Genomic DNA, 20521 nt, shown 5'->3' on the forward strand with positions numbered 1-20521 from the left:
ATGCGTGAGCGCACTCCAGTTCGAAAGGAGCAATAGTTCCGAGGAATTATTAAAAGAGTCTAGTAAATTATACGTGTGCTGTGTCCAGACTGTTTTGGGTTAGCGCGAGCAAAGGATCCTTCTCATAGGTGTTGACGGGGCAGTCGGACAAAATGTCGCGAGGGCCACTTGCGCCCGACCAGCAGTTTCCCCTCCTGTTATTGTCATTGAGCACAGTTCCAAACGTGCTATAAAATAATCAGCGACACGCGTACACGCCGGCGACTGTCGTGCATTTACGAACTACCCGCTGCTGACCGGGTTGCACTGCAACCGGCGGCAAGCTTTAATCCCTTGTCCGCAAACAGCTCATTGCCGGTAAAACAAAGAACGCTGCAACTCTTCCTTCTGATTTTTGGCATCTAGTTATAACTTCGCACGCATCACTCATGCATCAGAACTTCAGACCGACGAACCGAACTTCAACCGGCGCACTGGTGGTCCAGTGCAGACGCCAAAACTCGGGCTGCGTGCGGGAGGCCCACCACCATACACACACACACATACACCACCGCCACCATTGCCACATTGCCACTGAACACGTCCCTGGTGCATAGCCCTGGAAGCCCCCTGACGGAGGCTGTGGCCAGTTCCGGTAACGCCGCGCTCCGGCAAGGCTCGACATGGCCGGCGGAAGGCAGCCGTGGCGCCGGCGCTACCCGAGCCACTGCCGGCGGCGGCCGTGCCGCCTGCGCTCCCACCGCCGCCGCCGCTTCTGCCAGCACCGCCCCTTCCGCCAGCGCTGCCGCTTCCGCCAGCGCCGCTGCTTCCACTGCCGCCGCCGCTGCCGGCGCCACCGCCGCTCCCGGGGGCGCCACCACTTCCGCCGCCTCCTGGCGGTGCCGGCGGGCCTGCCGCCATATTGGTGGATCCTCAGTCGGCTTTGGGGCGGCGTGGCCCTCAGGAGGCCGACGGCCTCGATGAGTCCCCTGCCGCCAAGCGCGCGGACACCCGCGCCATCGGGGCCGTGGGCTCTGGCCTGCGGGCTGGATTCCTGTTGCCGCCGGCTGGGCGGCGGCCAGCGCCTTCGGTGGCTGGAGCGGACGGCGGCGCTGCTGGGCGTGCGAGCAGCTCCCTGGCTGCAGGAGGCCCGTCTGGCGGTGGTGGCGGCGAGCCTGGCGGTGGTGCTGGGGCGGCGGGCGTGGGCTTGGACGCTGATATGGCTGGTGGCGAGTGCGACTACGGGACCATCCTATCCACAGCGGACGTCGTGGCCTTGCTGGCTGACCACGACGAGGCCCCCAGCCCCGGCATTACCTTTGAGGCGGTCCTGCAACGGGATGCGAGTGATCAATTCGCGGTGTGCTGTCGTGGCACTGGGCGCGCTCTGATCCTGAGGTCCCTCCGTGCGCCTGGGAGCGGGAATGAATGGCAGACGATGGCCCTCCCGTGTGCCCGCGGGACCTGGTGCCGCAGCTGCTAGAGGTCGCGGCGCGCGCGGACGCGGAGCTGGTGCGGGTGCTCTGGGCGGGGCCTTTCTAGTGTGCTGTCCTGGTTTTGTGGCGTGTTCGTGCATGTGCACCTGCGTTGGGTCGTGCGCCGGCGGTTGTTCCTGTGCGGTAGCTGTTCTGCTTTGTTGTGGAGGTCGGTTGGCTGCTGCCTGTGTGCCCCGGTTTGCGTGGGGCCCGTGCCCCGGTTTGCTGCGGGTGGGGGCGTGTGTGGCTGCGGGTGGTCGTGCGCCTGCTGTGATACCCGTGTAGTCGCTTCGGACTGCTTTGTTGCTGGGTCAGGTCGCGCGGCCGCTTTGTTCAGCATGCAGGCGTGGCGGTCGGGTAGCTGCTGCCTGTGTTCCCTGGCCTGCTTGGGACCCGGGGCTCGGTTTGCAGTATTTTGGTGCGGGGACACTGCGCGCTGATGTGCGTGTGTGCCTGTGGTGTTTTCCGTTCTCGAGGCGGTTTGGGCTTGGTGCTGGGTGTCCGTGCTTCTCCTTCTTTTCTGGCGTCTGTTTCTTGCTCTGTCCTGTTTGGTGGTTGCTTCGCCTTTTTAGGGGCCTGCCCTTGCCTTGCCCCGGAGGGACGCCCTTGGGTTTCGGTGGCTTGTGCGGTTGTCCCTGGTGTTCTGCTTGCTCGCGTTGCAGGTTGTGTGCCGGTGTGGTGCTGTGTCTTCCCCTTCCTTCTCCTTTGTAACAACTCTCTCAGAAAGAACGCGGCCACCGTCTCAAGCATCATCGTCCCAGCACTCCTCTGAGCCACTCTAAGCGGGCCTGCACGCAGTCGCCTCATATCCGTGGAGCTTGCACTAACAGTCAGTCCGCCGTTGCAGCCGTTCACTGACACCCGCACCATCAGAAGTGAACACAGGTCTGCTGCTTGCGCGGCTGTACCTACATGTCCTGCACGCCGGCCGATGCTACCATCAGAGCTTGCTTGCACGAGAGCCACAGGGCCAGGCCCACAGAGCCGACATACTAGTGTAAGCTTAACTTGAAGGCGTCTGACATTCGGTCCTCACCTTTGCTCAGCTTGCTCGGCTTGCGCCCTGCTGCCCTTTGCCGCTTGAGGCACGCAACGCGAGTCGCACCAGCAGGCAGGGGGAAACCCTGACTCTGCCAGCTTGCCGGCACCCCTTTCATTGTTGCAACGCTAGCACCTAATGAAATGGTACGTAAGGAGCTCATTCTACGTGTTGTCGAGCGCTCCAGCGCTAGCGACTGTGGGTTCCGAATACAAATTGCTTTGATGAATACTGTTGCAGCTAAGCTAAGTTGTCCGTTGCCTTGTTATACGCCTGTGTATTATATTATAATATTTCCAAGGGGTCACTGGAGGTTAGACTGGCGAGCCACACATGCGACGACAGCGTGCGGCGGATGGGGGCGGAATGGTGGAGCCCCAAACGCGTGCGGAATGCCCAAAGGATTAACGCACGCACAGCTGGCGAAAATAATATCGCATCCGCCTTGAAAACCTTTCGCATTGTTTTCGCCGGTCCATTGACGCGTCCATCGGCGGTATTTCCTTCCCATTCTGCTTCACCGGCATGCTTGGAACGCTCGTAGTATCCCTTACTGGGCATTCAAGCAGCTGGAGGACGCGTACCGGTGTTCTGCTTCGGGAAGTTGCCAAGCATGTGGGGACATGCCGCCACAACCAGCGGCGTTGTCGCCCCATTCAACTCTTTTAGCAGTCTTTGTCGCCCAAAGTGCCTTATGACCAGGTGTGGTGGCCAGACTTTGGCCAGACAGGCCCAGAAGCAGCCACAGAAGGGCCAGTTTGGCGGCTTTGGGGCGGTGACCGCACCATTTCCGCATGGATTTTCGCACAGTTCCGCCGATGTGCGAAAGCAAGGTTCTAGGCGAACCTTTTTTTTAAAGACCATGCGGAATAGGCGGACTTTCGCCCCCATTCCTGACGCTGCGTGCCGAACCCCACCGGCGCCTGTTATGTCAGGGCCTCCGGACAGTCATGCACAGGCACAAGAATCAGAGCTGACGCCACCTGAAAGAACAATCAGCTTGCTTACTTTTGCAACCCATGCATCGTGCTCGCTCAGCACTCGCCGCTCCGCTGCCCCAGGCCCCATTGGCACGTATCGGCATGTGCCCTGCCCAGACCCCCGGCCCCCGAACGCATCCCGCTGCCCAAAGCTTCTTCAACACTCCTTACTATATCCGTGGTATGCGAAGGGTCCGTGACGGGATCCCGCTCGTGGGCGTTCGCGCCTGGGGCACCGGGCACCGTCGCAGCAGTTCGAGTCCCCGCGCCGATCCCGCCCGATCCCGCCCATTCGGCCCACCGTCGCCAGTTCTGCCAATGGACCAATGTAACTGTGTCTGATATAGCTCTGAACTCGCGTACCTGTGCTTGTATTCATCCAAAGGCCAAGCTAGTTCTCGTCGTGAGAGATCTGCACCATTTCACAAAAATCGTTTGCAGTTCGCACTGCCACCAGAAGAATCCAGTACATTTAAGCTTGTGGAGCTAAGATGGCGGAGTCGCAGGTAGGCATCGCCGTGGTGCAGCAGCAGCTGCAGATTGTCGCGTTCGCGTAAGGCCGAACTGGGAAGGCTGGCCGAAAATTCGGCTGGAGTGTGTTTGCACTGCTGTGTTACCTAATAAAACATGTTTGCAAAGATTGGGAGGATGTGCGACACACCTGACCGGACTCCTCGGCACCCCAGCCATGCCTCAAGCTCCCGCACCCCAGTCGCCCTGCTGCCTTGTAACATTTGCTTGGCCACGCCACTTCCTCACGCAGTACTCTTTCTCGCTGACTACATTCAGCCCCAGCGGCAAGCTGGTGCAGATTGAGTATGCGCTGAACGCTGTGGCCGCGGGCGCCACCTCTCTCGGGATTAGCGCCACTGACGGCGTGGTCATTGCGACTGAGAAGAAGCTGCCCTCTGCTCTAGTCGACGAGACGACGGTACAAAAGATCATGACAATCACACCGCAGATCGGTGTGGTGTACAGCGGGATGGGGCCGGATTTCCGCGTGCTGGTGCGCCGCGCGCGCAAGACTGCGCAGGCGTACTTCCAGACCTACAAGGAGCACATCCCGGTGGCACAGCTCGTGCGTGAGACGGCGGCTGTGATGCAGGAGTTCACACGTGAGTGGGGCACCTTGAATGTGCAGGGCCCAATGATGGACACGGACGATGCCTGAACCCGATTAGTGCCAAGAGCGTTGCTTATCAAACACAGCTTAACGGGGTGGCTGGCGGCTGCTGTGCCCTGTAAGGTCCACATTGCTGGGCCGCACTTGGCACATAATGACATTCTATGGGCTGGCTCCTTCGTGCGGGCACCAGAAGCATGTGGAAGGTAGCACAGCAGCATGTTGCCGACAGGGCTGCCATGCGTCCAATACCGGAAGTAGCCATGCAGCCCGTCGGCTCGGGCGCGCCCCTACCGATTGCTGGGTTGCAGCCAGTTTCGTCACGCATCAATCCTCATGTCCCCTGCGCTCGCTGCAGAGACGGGTGGCGTGCGCCCCTTCGGTGTGTCGCTGCTGATGGCGGGCTACGACGATAACGGGCCGCAGCTGTACCAGATCGACCCCAGCGGCTCCTACTTTGCCTGGAAGGCCTCGGCCATTGGCAAGAACATGACCAACGCCAAGGCCTTCCTGGAGAAGCGCTACAGCGACGAGGTGAGCCGGCATGGCGGGTGGAGGAATGTGCACTGCAGGGGGTTGACGGGGTCAGTGGTCAGGGAGCAATCGTCTTAGATGCCACATCCAGCGTGCTCGACAGCGTGCCACCCGTTCGGGTCATTTGCATGACCACGTCAGCAACTACCGCCCTGACTGACTTGCGTGTGCCCCCGGACATTTCCTCTCCGCCCTGCAGGTGGGCATTGAGGACGCGGTGCACACGGCGCTGCTGACGCTCAAGGAAGGCTTCGAGGGGCAATTGAGTGGCTCCAACATCGAGGTCGGCATCATCGGGCCAGACAAGACTTTCAAGGTGAGCGCATCGGATGCCGGGCGGCGTAAAGGTGGATGGTTTTGGGAATGGACGACGCGTTTGGCGCTCAGCCTTGAATCCTTCGCGCATGCAAAATGTTTCCTGTACTCTGGGCTCGCTTCGTAGGGGTCCCGCATCGACTAACTAGCGCCCTGCGAATGCCGCCCTCCAGGTGCTGAGCGAGGCGGAGGTCAGCGACTACCTTCAGGAGGTGGAGTAACGCGGTTGGACATGAGAGGGGTTTCGGTGGGGTCAGCAGCAATGGCAATGGCAGCAGTGACAATGGGACTGGGAGGCATATGAAGGGTGCGCAAGCGAGTTTGGACATGTAGCGATTGGCGGTAACCGAGGCAGTGTGGTAGCCGTGCAGCAACCGGAGGATTAGAGTTGCATGGCGTCCGGAGTGTCGGCATGTGTTGCAGCACAGGTGGTGGGATGGACTGTAGTGATGGTAGGAAGGTCGAAGCATGCGAACGTGGCACGTCCTCCATCGGCCTTTACGCACCACATCTCGCTCATGTGTTGGCTTAGGGGGCCCACTGCGAGTACGGGTGGTTTGCGTGCGTGCCTGTGCGGACGATAGCGGCCATTCCGTGATGCCAGCGCGGGCCAGGCCCGCTTACCTGTGCAATGACAAATAGTGATGCCGTCTGATGATACACTTACACCGGACCCGAGTATACATACTACACCACCGTGGTGGCTTGCCATGCATACCACACCACCGTGATGGCTTGCCAGAGGTAGCCAATGTTGAAGCATGAAGTACATTCTGTAATACAAAGTGTGGGGCCATTGTGTTAATGCGGCTTTGGCCGTCGGATTCTGGGGGCCGCAGATGCAAACTAAGGTACAGACATGAAAACCCAAGCACGTTGAGAGGGACCAGGAAGACGAGTAGAGGGTGGAGTGCGGGGAGCCGTAAGGCAAGGGCGCCTGCACTAGTTTAGTTGGCCAAAACACGGCAGATTGGCGACCGACCAGGACCGACCCCATTCCCCAGATTGGCCGTGTCGGCCAAGTTTCCCACCACCCGGAACAGACATGAAGACCCAAGTGCTTTGAGGGGGACCAGGAAGGCGAGTAGAGGGTGGGGATAGTTTATTCCAATCCCAAGGGGTTGGGCGGCCGGCGGGGACAGTCTGAGGCCGAATGCTTCAAAACTACCTCATCTCCCGGACAAAGCCGGGGTCGGTTTGTCCAGGCACCGCCCGCCATGTGTCCAGCGCGTCCCGCTGTCGGGCACAACCACAGCCGGCAACAAACTAAGCAGCAGTAAATACCACACCGTGCTACGCTATGCCTGCTAGCAAAGACCGCAAACCAGACACCGGCAGGTCTCAACCTGCGCGCCGGCGCCGCTTCTCGGGCGGGGCCACGCTGTCCACCTCCACATGGCCTTGTCCTGCCCCCCCCCTGCTACGCACATGCACGCCGCCACTGCTGGGCCCAGGCCCTGCGCCATTGCCGCGGCCGCCAGGACCAGCATCGCCGCCGGCGCCGCTGCCGCAGTCGCCAGGCCCTGCGCTGCCGTCGGGCCCTGCGCCGCTGCCGAAGCTGCCAGGCCCTGCGCCACCGCCGCAGCCGCCATGGCCAGCGCCGCTGCCGCCGCCGTCGCCGCCGCCAGGCCCTGCGCCGCGTCTGCACTCACGAGCCCCTACCTGAGCCCGCGCCGCCACCATTGGGACCGGTGCCGCCGCCGTCACGTCGCTACCACCAGGCCCGGGGCCATCACCGTCAGGCCCGGGGCTATCAACAATCAGGCCCCGCGCCACCGCCACCAGGTCCGGGCTGCCTGCGCTGCCAGGAGCGAGGCCGCTTCCTGCTGCAACTTGTTCAGATCCATGTCAAGTTCGGTGCGTCCTCACCCAGGCACACACCGACACATGGTGCCGTGGGGGTGTGTTACTTGGGGGCTTCGCCCCTGGGATGCACAGAGAGCTCGGGGCCTTAGCCTGTGTGTGCAATCTGTGGTCGGCGTTCAAATGTATGAACTCATGAACGTATTGGCTCATCCGCCGCGTGAAAACCACGAGGCTACAGTGCCCTGGCGTGCCAAGCAGTGTCAAATGCCCAGCAGGTGCTGTGGGTTACCCCTCTGTTGCCCTTCACAATCGCACTTGTCGTTAGCCTCCACGCTGTCTTCTTGCTGCCTTCAATCCTGCCTCTCTCTGGACTGCATCGCGCGAGTGGCACTGGTCAGGGACGCGGGCGCGAGAGGTAAGCCCACCTGCCCGATTTGTACGATGGCGCTGCCGAGCAGACGCAGCCATGTATGCCGTACATGCGTCCACAAGCTATGGAGCGCGCCCTAAACAGATGCCGGCTCAAGCAGAGCCAACGGCTGCTGTTGCAGTGTCGCCCGTCGCCTCCACGCAGCCACGAGCCCAGCACGCACAAGCCTGTCTCTCTGCTCACTTTCGCCCGGCCCTTGCTCGCACGCTGTTCGCATATCAGCGAGACTGAGCGACATCAGCACCTAACTTGTGGACCCAGCTAGATCGCATGCAGGTGGGTTGCAGCCCGGGCTGTGGTTACACCCCGCGTGGCGTGGAGTCAGGCAGTCAGTCTCACCCCGCACACCCGACCTACAACCCTTTACGGGGTCAACCCCAAGAGGTCAACCCCACAAGTACCAGCCACCAACTGATGCCAACTCAACATGGCACATAATGCAAACCGCCTGACGTGCACGCGTGTGCATGCGGAGGGGAGCGCTCAGGGAGCGTGACAGTTTGAAGGGGAGAAGCGGTCAGCGGTTCTGTGAGAACCTCCATTTTTCGCGGAGCTGTTGGCCGTAAAAATATCTGAGCCCCGAAACGCCGCCCTTCAAAAGTGACAAGCAGCAAAGCTCCGTATCTAACGGCTGTTGAAACAGAATTGTGGCAGCTCCAGCGCCCCATCTCCGCGTCTCACTCCTTGCACCTTGGTCTCATTGTCTACGCGCATTCCGCTCACTGTAATTGATATTGCTCCCGCCAAATTATTTTTACCTGAGTTCTTGTGAACAACGGCTATCGAGCTTGCGGAAACGCACAAACCTGCTCGCGCTCTGAGCGCTCTAGGAACGCTTTTGCCTTATCGACTGCACTAGGAACGCTTTAATTATCGACTGCATTATCTAGCATCCATTCTGAACCTGCAACGAGCCATGGACTAGTTTACACGCCTCGGCCCCGGCGCCTGGCCATGTTTTCGTGTCGCAAGGGGCTACAGCCCCCTTGCTTGCTGCCTGCTGCGCTGCTGGCTGTGCTGCTGCTCCTGGGCAGCGCCGAGGGCCAGTCAGAGTCGCCGGCTCTCAGCCTGGCGTCCGTTCCAGCATGGGACGACCCCTCAGTAGCGTTGATTTCTACTGGTTTGGAGCTGGCGGACGCTCTCGCTAATCCCAATAAAACCTGGGCGATTCTCACGAAGGACGTCGTCGTCACCGACTCTGACTTCTCAGCCTATGCCCAGCCTATACCTCGCATATCAAATTTTACTATCACTGGCAATCAGACGTTGAACCAGGCCTCATACCCTGTCCTCGGTCTGGGCTTCGTCAAGGCAAAGGTGCGCCAATCCGTCTTTTACAGCTTATTGGCACAGTCTACGGTCTAGCACCGCAGGGAGGTCTGGCGGAGGACGGGCGCTTGGGAAACACTTGTGATGCGTCGTGGCGTCGGTCGCGTGACGGGGCCACGGTCTACTAGTATGCCTGCTACACACCATAGCCATCATAGTCATTCTATCCGCAACTGAAAACTGCCAGGCCGAGCGCCGGCACTGAGAGGCGCTCGCGTGGCTCTCACTCCTGTCGGGGCCCCCTGCCTCGGCGCCCACTCACGCAATTCCTGTTTCCCCGTTCCCCTTCCTAGATTCGCCTGGAGAATGCCACTGCACTGATCCTCCAGTATGTGGTGCTGCGCGACTTCCGCGCGACGCCGCTGGGGCAGTCGCCCGGCTTCGACTTGGTGGCCTCTTCCACAACGGAGGCGGGCGCTATGGTGCTTATGCAGGAGTCAGTGATGATGCTCCGTGAGTGGTGGGGAGGGTAGTGATAGTGGTACGGGTGATGGGATGGATGAGGGGAGGCAATGGACTGCCGTACATTTCAGTGGGATCCAACACGTGTTCACCCCGCTTTTGCGCACTCGCTGCGCAGGCATCTGTGTCCCCCGGAATATTCAGGGCGAGATCATGTCGTCTATACCACGGCCGCCCGGATTACCGGGCACCCAGATATCCCTTTATAACAAGACACAGGTGGGTGCAGCCGCTGGCTGGCTTGGGCCAAGTCCGTTGCGTGTTCCTTGCACGTATCAAACGGCGGGGTCTTGCCATTTGATGTACCCTTACCCGCCATGAACGCACAAGTCCGCCCTGCACCCTTCACACCCACCATGTTTGCCGCTATTCAACGAACAGGCGGGCTGCACAAACAACACTGCTGCCGCGCCTGTGCTGCGCTGCTGGCCCGATTTGGGCGAGTATGTGGACGTGGCGGTGGCGGGTTTCGACATCGATGCGTTTGGGCGCGCCACAGCAACGCGGTACACGCTGTACATGGTCCATGTGCCATACCTGTGCGAGCGGCAGATGACGGACGAGTGTGTGGCGGCTCTGGGGCCGCTGGGCTGCTTCCTTTACATGTGAGTACAGACGTATGGAGCCCGCCACAGCTGTTGTCTGGCTGTGATCGACATGACTGGGATTGACGGATTCAATCGAACAATCCATCATTTTCAACAGGTTTCCCCGAACGCCCATCAACACACCGCCGACAGCGTCACCAGCACCGTCAGCGCCAAAGCCTGTATCACCAACACCGGCGCCGAACAGCTCTAACACAGCCTTGCCTGCAATCATTGCTGGAGTCGTCGGCGGTAAGAGCTGCATGGGCGAAATACTCGGTCTGGGCATTGCTATGGTGACTGGCAGCTTCTCCATTCAACAGCCCTTAACTGCCAGATGCAACTCTGCAGGTGTGGTTCTCGTTTCAGTCGTTGGACTTGGCGCATGGCTAATAGTGCGTCGTAAGCGCCAACGACAGGAGGCTGAGAGGAAAGCGGCGTATGAAGAAGCAAAGTAAGTGCACGTGTAACCTGTTGCTTAGTATTGCAACCTAGCAAGTCAACGGCTAACCTATCTGCACGGTACATACCACGTCTGGCCTTCTTTTCTGTTCTCTTTTCAGGGTGAAAGCAGCGCAGGTGGAGGCAGAGGCGAAAGCTAAGGCCCAGGCAAACGGCAAGTTCCCTGGACCGGGCGGCTCAGGCCCCGCAGGTGGATCACCGCCAGTCAGCACTGGCGGCCCGCCGTCTTCCAATGCGGCGGCCAAAGTAGCGGCCGGTGGCACCGGCTCGGGTGCAGGCTCGCTGCCGCCAAACCAGCAGTCCGCCGGGCGCAATATCATCCTGCCCAGTGGCGTAGGCACATGCGTCCTGAGCAGCACAGGTGGGTCGCGCTCAGCTGCCAACGTCACAGGTTCAGGGTATTTGCACAATTTGTTTGCACCTGATGGCGGCCTTATCGTTGAACCTTACCCACTTCTGTTCAACCGCAGCGGACGTGGACGCCAGCAGCCCCCTGGTCATTGTGACGCCGTTCACGCCGCACCGTTCGGACCTTAAGCTCGACGTGCAATGCGATACAGAGGTCAAGCTTCTGCCCGTCATCCGTGGCAAGGTGCGTTTACAAATATGAGGGCGGCCCGGACTTGCATTGTGTGTAACGGTGGTGGCGCTCATGCCATGACCTGACTCCTGTACATTGACGTGTCAGCTGTGCATGCTGTGTGCAGGGAAGCTACGGCCGCGTGGTTGAGGGTCTGTACGGCGGACAGCGCGTGGCGGTGAAGCTGGTCGTGGATGTGGACGAGTGGAGTGGGCCGACCGATTCGCTGGTCAGCAGCTTTGCTCAGGAAGTCGAGGTCCTGGGAAGGTAGGGCGCATGAGCTGTTCGTGGCATTTGTTTCCACGTTTTGGCGTGTTTCCCATGTCTGGAGTGCATGGTTCCCGCATGCACTCGCTGTACCAATCACGTAGAAGTCTGCACGTTCTCCTTCGCGCAGATGCCAGCACCCGAACATTGTGCGGCTGCTTGCCGCTTGCCTAAAGCCGCCCAGGTGAGCGTGCGTGCGTGCGTGTTCGATGCCTTGAAGCATCTCGCGCTTTTTTGGTGCGGGGCATCTCAAATTCTTTGGCTTGCCGCTGTCGCAATCACCATCGTTTCCTAACCGTCATTCCCTGTCCCACAGGCTATGCCTGGTGATGGAGCTGATGGACACGTCGCTGGAGCGACTGGTGCACGGCAAGCCAGGCGAGCTGCTACCACTGCCCACGGTGCTACACGTCGCCGCCGACATCGCGCGAGGCTTGGCGTACTTGCACCCCACCATTGTGCATCGCGACCGTGAGTGTTTTCAAAATCCGTCCTTGATGTCACTTAACTTTGCCACGCGGGCATGTGCGTGCCTGATTCAGTTGCATGTCGCTGCCTTTACTGGAATAGCACTGGAAGTTATGTAGCCATGTGCGTCAAGCGTTCAGTTCCTTGCGTTTCTGGCTGCAGTGAAGCCCGGTAACGTGTTGCTGTCCAACACGGAGTGCATGCGACCAATCGCCAAGCTGACGGTGGGTGCTGTGTTATGCGTTGAAGTGGAGCGGTATCAATTTGCTCTCGCCGTCAACCCGTGCCGTCAGCCACTACCATGCGGCATACTTTTCATACATCAAATTGATATATGTTGCATTCGTGCGTAGGATTTTGGACTGTCGCGGCTCCGCAGCACCGTGCTTGTGACGCGCCACCCGGAGGCTGGCACGCCCGCATACATGGTGAGCTGCTCACGGTCAAGTGTACACGCCAATGCACTCCACCCGGGTGACGAGATGCTCTGGAACGGCATGGGCGCGGATGTTGACATGCTTGGCTGCTTGATTGCTGCAGGCTCCCGAGGCGTTCGATGCGAGCAATTACGTCATCACGCACAAGGCAGACATCTATGCACTAGGTGACTTTCATGGGCACAACTTCATGGGCCAGTGGTGCTGATCGGGTGTCCCTGCGAAACTGCAGAGCTGGTGTTCCATGTGGCATATGCAACGTCTAGACATGTGTCCGGCCTGACTTGCACGCTTTGTTTAAACAGGTGTAATCCTGTGGGAGATGCTCACCGGTAGCGTGCCGTGGGAGGGCTGCAGCATGGTGGCCATCGCGTACTCGATCACGGTGCGCCACCACCGCCTGCCGCTGAGCAAGCTGGACGCCAACCGGTGTCCACCCAAGCTGCGAAAGCTCATCCACCAGTGCTGGGACCCCGACCCGCAACGCCGCCCCGCGGCTGCGGAGCTGGTCAAGCAACTGACGCTGGTGCTGCAGGTGAGCTTGACAAGCGGAATTGGGTGCATGGATGGTGTGGACTAGCGGCTGTAGGACCTGCCTTGTATCCTCTTTTGCTAACCGTCCTCTGTATGTCTGCCCACTTACAGCTTGTCCAAGGAGAGCAGGACGCGCCTATCTCGGCAGGGTCGCTTGGGAGGCCAGGCGCCATCGGCGGCCAGATGGGGAGCGGGGGAGGGCAGGGGTTCCAGGCAGGTGGCAAGGCCCCCGGGCGAATGGGCAGCGGTGGAGGCCCTAACGCTGGGCAGGGACCGGCTCGGAGTGGCAGCGGCGGCCCAGGGACGGATGGATCGTCTATTTCCTCAGCCCAGGCAGGGAGCTCCCGCACGTCCGGCAAGGGAGTACCCGGCCAGCACGGGCCCAACATGGTCATGCCGAGCCCCGCTGCGGCATTGCAGGCACAGGCGCAAGTCCAGATGCAGGCGCAGGCCCAGGCCCAGCAGCAGGCGCAGGCCCAGCAGCAGGCGCAGGCTCAGCAGCAGGCGCAGGCTCAAGCTCATTCACAGGCTCAGCAGCAGGCGCAGGCTCTGCAGGGCCAGCCAGCGCAGCAGGTCACAGGCGGCTCACGTGAGGTTCCTCAGTCCGGGCCTGCTGGACCAGCATCGGCAGGAGGCGCGAATTCGCCTGGCGCAGGCAGCGGAACTCCTGTCAAGCCCGGTGCGGCCACAGACGCAGCCCTAGTATAAGATCTGAGGATGTTTTCGTTTTTGTTCTGCACGATTGTGGATGCGGGGGTGGCGCAGCGGCCGTCATGGTCGCCGTGCAATCAATGCTCAGGTGCCGACAGGCAATGCATTGTAGGTGGTGGACTCGAAGGTGCATGACGGCATGGCAATACTGACCTACTCGAAGCAGGCGCGCACGTGGGGTCGTCGTGATGGAATGTTGCCTGCACTGTGGTACCGAAACACTTTTCCTGGTTCGTTCTTGGTTCTGATGCTGGGCAGCGGTGGTAGTTTTCTTATACATGTCTGGACGTGACTGGACGCATGGCCGTGCCTGTACGAATCGACCCCGGCTATGTCCGGGAGGTGAGGTAGACGCTTGCGGCCTCAGACTGGAGACGTGGCGTGGGCTCAAGCCACTCCTCCATTGCGAGGCAAACCACCATCTCAAAACTGACAGCTGGACGTGGCTAGACGCATGGCAGGCCGTACCTGTACAAAATGACCCCGGCTATGTCTGGGAGATGACATGATGCTTGCGGCCGCAGATTGGCGACGTGGCGTGGGCTCAGCCCACTTTTCCCTTGCGAGAGAAAACCACCTTTCTTGTCTCAAACATAGCCTATTATTTCATTGCGCATGTGCCACGTGTTAAGCACACGGGAATGAACGATCATTAGGACGTGGGGCAATGCGTGTGCTTGCGGCAGTGCGTGTGCTTGTGGCAATTCGTGTAAAGAATTGGAATTTGTAGCGTTTCGGCTGGAGATCAAGCTTTTTTTTGAGGAACCATCCTTACAGGATTGAACGGAAGCAGACGCGCTGCCCCCCAACTGCTGGGCACGAGGACCCGACGCAGCCTGGCCCCAGAGACCAGAACCCCGACAGGGCAAGAAGAAAGGAGAAGAGAAGAAAGCTGAAAGGAAAAAACCCGAACAACACCAACGACCACCCACCACCACCCCACCCCACCCTACCCCGACCCGGCAGACAGAGCAGGAGGCTGGCCCCCCCGCCCCCTGGGAGGGGTTTCTTAAAAAACCCGCCAGACCTAACCCGAGCACCAACCTACAACAAAGCCTGACCGCAAGAAACACCACCACCGCAGAGGGGTCCGGTGACGGCGCCCTCAGTGATGCCGAGCTGATGGCAGCGCTGGCTGGCTCCGCCAATGGTAAAGCGCCTGGGTCGGACGGGGTCCCGTACGAGGTGTACAAGGTTTTCTGGGCGCTGGTGGGTCCGCGCCGTGTGCTGCTGCTGCCGCTGCCTTTGCTGCCGCTGCAGACGCCCACGATGGCGGTGAAATGGCGGCGGCGCTGCCCGCCTCCTGGCGGGAGGGCATCATCACCCTCATCTACAAGGGCAAAAGCCTGGACCGCGCCGAGCTGGCGTCCTACCGGCCCATCACGCTGCTCAACTGCGACTTCAAGATGGTGTCCAAGGCCGTCAGCGCCCGCCTGCAGCCCGCCCTGGATGCAGTTGTGGATGAGCTGCAGACCGCGTTCATCACCGGCCGCTGGATTGGAGACAACGCGCTGTACCTCCAAGGCCTTTTTTTTGAGGAATCATCCTTACAAAGTTGAACAGGGGCAGACGCGCTGCCCCCCTGCTGCCTGAAAGCAGCCTGGTCCCCGAGACCAGAACCCTGACAGGGCCTGATCGAATGGATGCGCCTGGACGTGGGCGCGGACGGCATGCCACGGCAGGGTGGTGCGCTTTACTTTTTTTTTTGAGGAATCATCCTTACAAGGTTGAACAGGGGCAGACGCGCTGCCCCCCTGCTGCCTAAAGGCAGCCTGGTCCCCGAGACCAGAACCCTGACAGGGCAAGAAGAGAAGAAAAGAGAAGAAAACAGAAAGCAAACACCTCGAAACCGCCAACAACCACCCCCGCCCATCCCACCTCACCCCACCCCGACCCGGCAGACAGAGCAGGAGGCTGGCCCCCCCGCCCCCCGGGAGGGGTTGCACAAAAACACCGCCAGACCTAACCCAAGCACCAACCTACACCACAGCCTAACCGCAAGAACCACCACCACCGCGCGCCAGGAAAGGAAACACCAGCGCTACGCACACGCCCCGCCCAAACCCACCCCACCCCCACAAGTCGGTTGCTGAAGCAACACCCCAGGAGAACCGGCAGAGGAGACACAAGCAGAAAACTAAACGGGCCAGGCGTGGCGCTGACTAAGCGGGCTCCAGCCCGCTGCAAGACGCGCTGAGCAGGAAATCCCACAGCCGCCCAGGCGCTGCGACGCCAGCCAGAGCTAAAACACATGGGCGCCAGATAAGCTGATGACGATAAACGCCACGCCAGCGCCTGGAACGAGCCGCCGCCTAAAAGGAAACCTAGGGGGCCTGCACAGGTGATGCAAGCGTCAGCCGCAAGTTCAACTTCGGTGACCCACCCTGAACCTCCTCCACTTCACAAAGCGCGCCACCCGCCGTCCAGATGGCAACAAAGTGCTCCAGCTTAGCCGCCTTGAGCTGTGCGGTGAGAAGCTGAGTGGGCAGAGCCGACAGGGTTTCAGGGGTTAGCGTGGCGGCAGTGAAACGCAGCTGCATCACCCTGCGCAGCTCGCTGACCACCTCCCGAACCACATGCTCCGACGTCTGCTTAGCAGGCTCGCGGGACCAGTACGCACACCAGACGGCGTACAAGAAGGTGGCCCGCAAAGTGCTCCACAGCAGCGCGCCCGCCCCCCGCGGGCCTGAGGCCCACATACCCATGCGGTCCCCCAGCATGAAGCCCACGTCCGTCACTGGCGGCGCCGCTGCCTGGGGCGCAACGCAGGCCCACAGCTGCTGCAGCCACGTCCTCGCCTGCGCATAAGCTGGACACTCCAGGAAGATTTTTTTTTTTTGAGGAAGATGTGCGTTAGGCTGGCCCACGCCCGCGGGCCAGGTGGCCCGCAGGCGGGGTGAGGACAGTGCGCCCCCAACCCCCCGCACCCCGTGGTCACCCGTGGCCGAATGCCCTTGCCCGCCCTGTACAGCCCGCAAGGCAGGTAAGCATGTTGCAGCCGGTACACCAGCACCTTTGCCCCCCGACTGGCGTGGCTGTCCCACAGCCTCCGCCACGTACCCCGCAGAAGGGACGCATCTGGGGGCGGCATGCGAGGGTCGCCCTCCACCGCCGCCGCTGCTGCCGCCGCCGCCGTGGCAGGCCCCGTGCTAGGTCCCGCCCCGCCCGCCGCCTGCTCCTGCAGCCGCGCGGACCGCCGCGGCCCCTCACCCGACTGCTGGGACGGGGACGCATACGACTGCAGTTCTCTCGCCGGCGTGTTCTGCAGCCCGGCTGCCGCGGAGGTGCGGTGGAGCCAGGGGTCCAGAGCCACCGGGTTATTGTGGAAGTGCTGCGCCGCCGTGGTGGTCAGCTGCGCCGCTGCACGCTGCCACTCCGCCTCCCGCTGCGCCAGCCGCGACTGTGCCGCCGGCTGGGTCCCCGAACCCCCCGCCTGCTGAGCTGGCGCCGGGCACGGCATGGCTGCGGGGCGGGCCGGAGCCGGAGGTGCGGCCGGGTTGGCCGCGGTGATGGCCCGCCGCACGTCCCGCACCGTGTAGTCTGCCAAGCTGACACCCGCAATCCGGCAGTGCTCCGGGTGCACCACCACCCCAGCCTCCGGCGCCAGGAAGTACGGCGCCCGAGGCCACGCCCCCGCCCGTTCCCCTGGTGATGCTGCATCGTACGCCGCCCGCTCTTCAAAGGTCCAGCTACAGGTGCCGCGGCTTGCGATGCTGCAGCACACAGGCAGGCTGCCACGCCCCATCCACCGCCGGGGGCAGCACGCCTGGCCCAGGCTCCAAGAGCCGCCCCGTGTAGTGGACGTAGGACACAGCCCCCACAGCGTTAGCCACCCACAGCTGGTCCAGGCTAACCCGCCACTGTGGCGGCGCCGCTGGCGGCTGAGTGGCTGGCTGCGGCGGATGCTGTTCCACACCCGCGCTCCGCACGTGGCCGACCGCGGCCGCCAGCCGGGCAGGCAGCCCCGCTGGCGCCGGCGCGTCGCTGTACACCCACGCCCACGTGGTGGCGGAGTCCGGGCGCACATGGGTAAGCAGCGCCCGGGTGAGCATCTTCCAGGGTTGCCGGCCTGGCTGGGCAAGGAGGGCGAAAGTCTTAGCTTGCAGGGCAGACAGGAACGCAGGCAGGTCGACGTGGTTGACACCCCCATCCTTGTACGGCAGACATGCCGGTTCCCGCTTTGGCAGCAGGAGCGGGTTCCCGTGCGACACCAGGCTGGCGTCCTCAGCGTGCATGGAGCGCGCAGCAAAGTGGTCGACCAGGTCGGTGAGTTCCTTCAGCTGCGCAGGCGACGGGTTGAGGAAGCTTTTTTTTTTTTGAGGAATCATCCTTACAAGGTTGAACAGGGGCAGACGCGCTGCCCCCCTGCTGCCTGAAAGCAGCCTGGTCCCCGAGACCAGAACCCTGACAGGGCAAGAAGAGAAGAAAAGAGAAGAAAACAGAAAGCAAACACCTCGAAACCGCCACCAACCACCCCCATCCATCCCATCCCACCCCACCCCGACCCGGCAGACAGAGCAGGAGGCTGGCCCCCCCGCCCCCCGGGAGGGGTTGCACAAAAACACCGCCAGACCTAACCCAAGCACCAACCTACACCACAGCCTAACCGCAAGAACCACCACCGCCGCGCGCCAGAAAAGGAAACACCAGCGCTACGCACTCGCCCCGCCCAAACCCACCCCACCCCAACAAGTCGGTTGCTGAAGCAACACCCCAGGAGAACCGGCAGAGGAGACACAAGCAGAAAACTAAACGGGCCAGATGTGGCGCTGACTAAGCGGGCTCCAGTCCGGTGCAAGACGCGCTGTGCAGGAAGTCCCACAGCCGCCCAGGCGCTGCCACTCCAGCCAGAGCTAGTACTCATGGGCGCCAGACAAGCTGATGACGATAATACGCCACGCCAGCGCCTGGAAAGAACCGCCGCCCAAAAAGAAACCTAGGGGGCCTGCACAGGTGAAGCTGAAGTGGTAGGCCAGCTTCGCCGCCAGCACCTGCTTCGCAATGTGCACACGGCCAACGAGAGTCAGAGACAGGGCAGCCCACAGACGCGCCACAAACGCCATGCCGCGAGCCCGCCGGGTGTACAAGTCAGCTGCAGCCGCATCAGAGTCCCACGATTCCTCAAAAAAAAAAAAACGACAGGGGCACACCCAGGTGCGTCACGGCGCCAGTGGTAAACGGCACCCCCGTGTGTGGGCAAGGGCCCGTCAGGTGCGCAAACCTGCCAAGGCCCATGGCCTTGCTCTTGTCCGGATGGACACGGGCGTTGGACGCGCGGCAGAACAGCTGTACTGCTGCCATCAGGACCGGCCCGTCCACCGCCGGGTCGCGCGCCGTGAGGGTCGTCAGCGTGGTGGGCAGCAGGTGGCGCCTGCTCGCCGCTGGGTAACAGGGGCGTGCGCAGTGCCCCTTGCTCTTCTTGGACATTGATAAGGCGTATGACCGGGTGCACCGGCAGTGGCTGTATGCGTCCGCGGAGGGACTTGGGTTTGGGCCGCGCATGCTGCGCTGGATCCGCCTGCTCACTGCCAACGGCTCTGCCCGCGTGTGTGTGAACGGGATGCTCTCTGACGCCTTCCCAGTGCTGAACGGCTTGCCGCAGGGCAGCACCGCCTCGCCACCCCTGTGGGTCATCCAGATGCAGCCACTGACGTCCTTTCTGCGGCGGCAGGTGGAGCAAGGGGCACTGCGCACGCCCCTGTTACCCAGCAGGCGGGGGGTTCGGGGACCCAGCCGGCGGCACAGTCGCGGCTGGCGGAGCGGGAGGCGGAGTGGCAGCGTGCAGCGGCGCAGCTGACCACCACGGCGGCGCAGCATTTCCACAATAACCCGGTGGCTCTGGACCCCTGGCTCCACCGCACCTCTGCGGCAGCCGGGCAGCAGAACACGCCAGCGAGAGAACGGCAGTCGTATGCGTCCCCGTCCCAGCACTCGGGTGAGGGGCCGCGGCGTTCCGCGCGGCTGCAGGAGCAGGCGGCGGGCGGGGCGGGACCGACCTAGCACTGGGCCTGCCACGGCGGCGGCGGCAGAAGCGGCGGCGGTGGAGGGCGACCCTCGCATGCCGCCCCCGGATGCGTCCCTTCTGCGGGGTACGTGGCGGAGGCTGTGGGACAGCCACGCTAGTCGGGGGGCAAAGGTGCTGGTGTACCGGCTGCAACATGCTTACCTGCCTTGCGGGCTGTACAGGGCGGGCAAGGGCATTCGTCCACGGGTGACCACGGGGTGCGGGGGGTTGGGGGCGCACTGTCCTCACCCCGCCTGCGGGCCACCTGGCCCGCGGGCGTGGGCCAGCCTGACGCACATCTTCCTGGAGTGTCCGGCTTATGCGCAGGCGAGGACGTGGCTGCAGCAGCTGTGGGCCTGCGTTGCGCCCCAGGCAGCGGCGCCGCCAGTGACGGACGCGGGCTTCATGCTGGGGGACCGCATGGGTATGTGGGCCTCAGGCCCGCGGGGGGCGGGAGCGCTGCTGTGGAGCACTTTGCGGGCCACCTTCTTGTACGCCGTCTGGTGTGCGTACTGGTCCCGCGAGCCTGCTAAGCAGACGTCGGAGCATGTGGTTCGGGAGGTGGTCAGCGAGCTGCGCAGGGTGATGCGGCTGCGTTTCACTGCCGCCACGCTAACCCCTGAAACCCTGTCGGCTCTGCCCACTCAGCTGCTCACCGCACAGCTCAAGGCGGCTAAGCTGGAGCATTTTGTTGCCATCTGGACGGCGGGTGGCGCGCTTTGTGAAGTGGAGGAGGTTCAGGGTGGGTCACCGAAGTTGAACTTGCGGCTGACGCTTGCATCACCTGTGCAGGCCCCCTAGGCGGCGGTTCTTTCCAGGCGCTGGCGTGGCGTATTATCGTCATCAGCTTATCTGGCGCCCATGTTTTTTAGCTCTGGCTGGCGTCGCAGCACCTGGGCGGCTGTGGGACTTCCTGCACAGCGCGTCTTGCAGCGGACTGGAGCCCGCTTAGTCAGCGCCACATCTGGCCCGTTTAGTTTTCTGCTTGTGTCTCCTCTG

General features: G+C 62.1%; 3 protein-coding genes across 3 annotated transcripts; 2 read left to right on the forward strand and 1 right to left on the reverse strand.

Moving 5' to 3' along the window:
• Nucleotides 1–37: 37 nt before the first annotated feature.
• CHLRE_08g373225v5 (uncharacterized protein) lies at nucleotides 38–2748 on the reverse strand. The gene is made up of 3 exons (XM_043065069.1): nucleotides 2491–2748; nucleotides 1240–1309; nucleotides 38–890 (listed from the first exon to the last, which is right to left on the reverse strand). The coding sequence occupies exons 2-3, from the start codon at nucleotides 1291–1293 to the stop codon at nucleotides 462–464; spliced, it is 483 nt and encodes a 160-aa protein (XP_042922070.1). The 5' UTR covers nucleotides 1294–1309; nucleotides 2491–2748; the 3' UTR covers nucleotides 38–461.
• Nucleotides 2749–3822: 1074 nt separating this feature from the next.
• Nucleotides 3823–6240, forward strand: CHLRE_08g373250v5 (uncharacterized protein). The gene is made up of 5 exons (XM_001701253.2): nucleotides 3823–3979; nucleotides 4237–4588; nucleotides 4955–5130; nucleotides 5330–5446; nucleotides 5619–6240. The coding sequence occupies exons 1-5, from the start codon at nucleotides 3965–3967 to the stop codon at nucleotides 5664–5666; spliced, it is 708 nt and encodes a 235-aa protein (XP_001701305.1). The 5' UTR covers nucleotides 3823–3964; the 3' UTR covers nucleotides 5667–6240.
• A 2180-nt stretch (nucleotides 6241–8420) lies between these two features.
• CHLRE_08g373300v5 (uncharacterized protein) lies at nucleotides 8421–14243 on the forward strand. The gene is made up of 16 exons (XM_043065070.1): nucleotides 8421–8998; nucleotides 9304–9463; nucleotides 9591–9691; nucleotides 9854–10077; nucleotides 10178–10311; nucleotides 10411–10513; nucleotides 10623–10882; nucleotides 10992–11113; nucleotides 11229–11368; nucleotides 11499–11552; nucleotides 11685–11839; nucleotides 11999–12060; nucleotides 12190–12264; nucleotides 12377–12440; nucleotides 12579–12808; nucleotides 12919–14243. Exons 1-16 carry the CDS (start codon nucleotides 8636–8638, stop codon nucleotides 13513–13515), a joined length of 2844 nt encoding a protein of 947 aa, XP_042922071.1. The 5' UTR covers nucleotides 8421–8635; the 3' UTR covers nucleotides 13516–14243.
• The last annotated feature ends 6278 nt before the right edge of the window (nucleotides 14244–20521 follow it).

This window comes from Chlamydomonas reinhardtii, chromosome 8 (genome assembly GCF_000002595.2).
Source record: "Chlamydomonas reinhardtii strain CC-503 cw92 mt+ chromosome 8, whole genome shotgun sequence".
Taxonomy (NCBI): Eukaryota; Viridiplantae; Chlorophyta; class Chlorophyceae; order Chlamydomonadales; family Chlamydomonadaceae; genus Chlamydomonas; species Chlamydomonas reinhardtii.

Excerpts from the sequence above, each read along its gene's own strand:
- CHLRE_08g373225v5 (XM_043065069.1), bottom strand. The coding sequence starts at position 1,293 with ATGCCGGGGCTGGGGGCCTCGTCGTGGTCAGCCAGCAAGGCCACGACG. Across the intron at positions 891-1,239 it reads GCAAGGCCACGACGTCCGCT|GCCCGCCGGCACCGCCAGGA; the intron begins GTGGATAGGATG and ends ATATGGCGGCAG.
- CHLRE_08g373250v5 (XM_001701253.2), top strand. Across the intron at positions 5,131-5,329 it reads AGAAGCGCTACAGCGACGAG|GTGGGCATTGAGGACGCGGT; the intron begins GTGAGCCGGCAT and ends TCCGCCCTGCAG. Across the intron at positions 5,447-5,618 it reads GGCCAGACAAGACTTTCAAG|GTGCTGAGCGAGGCGGAGGT; the intron begins GTGAGCGCATCG and ends GCCGCCCTCCAG.
- CHLRE_08g373300v5 (XM_043065070.1), top strand. The coding sequence starts at position 8,636 with ATGTTTTCGTGTCGCAAGGGGCTACAGCCCCCTTGCTTGCTGCCTGCT. Across the intron at positions 9,692-9,853 it reads CCCTTTATAACAAGACACAG|GCGGGCTGCACAAACAACAC; the intron begins GTGGGTGCAGCC and ends TTCAACGAACAG. Across the intron at positions 10,078-10,177 it reads CTGGGCTGCTTCCTTTACAT|GTTTCCCCGAACGCCCATCA; the intron begins GTGAGTACAGAC and ends CATTTTCAACAG.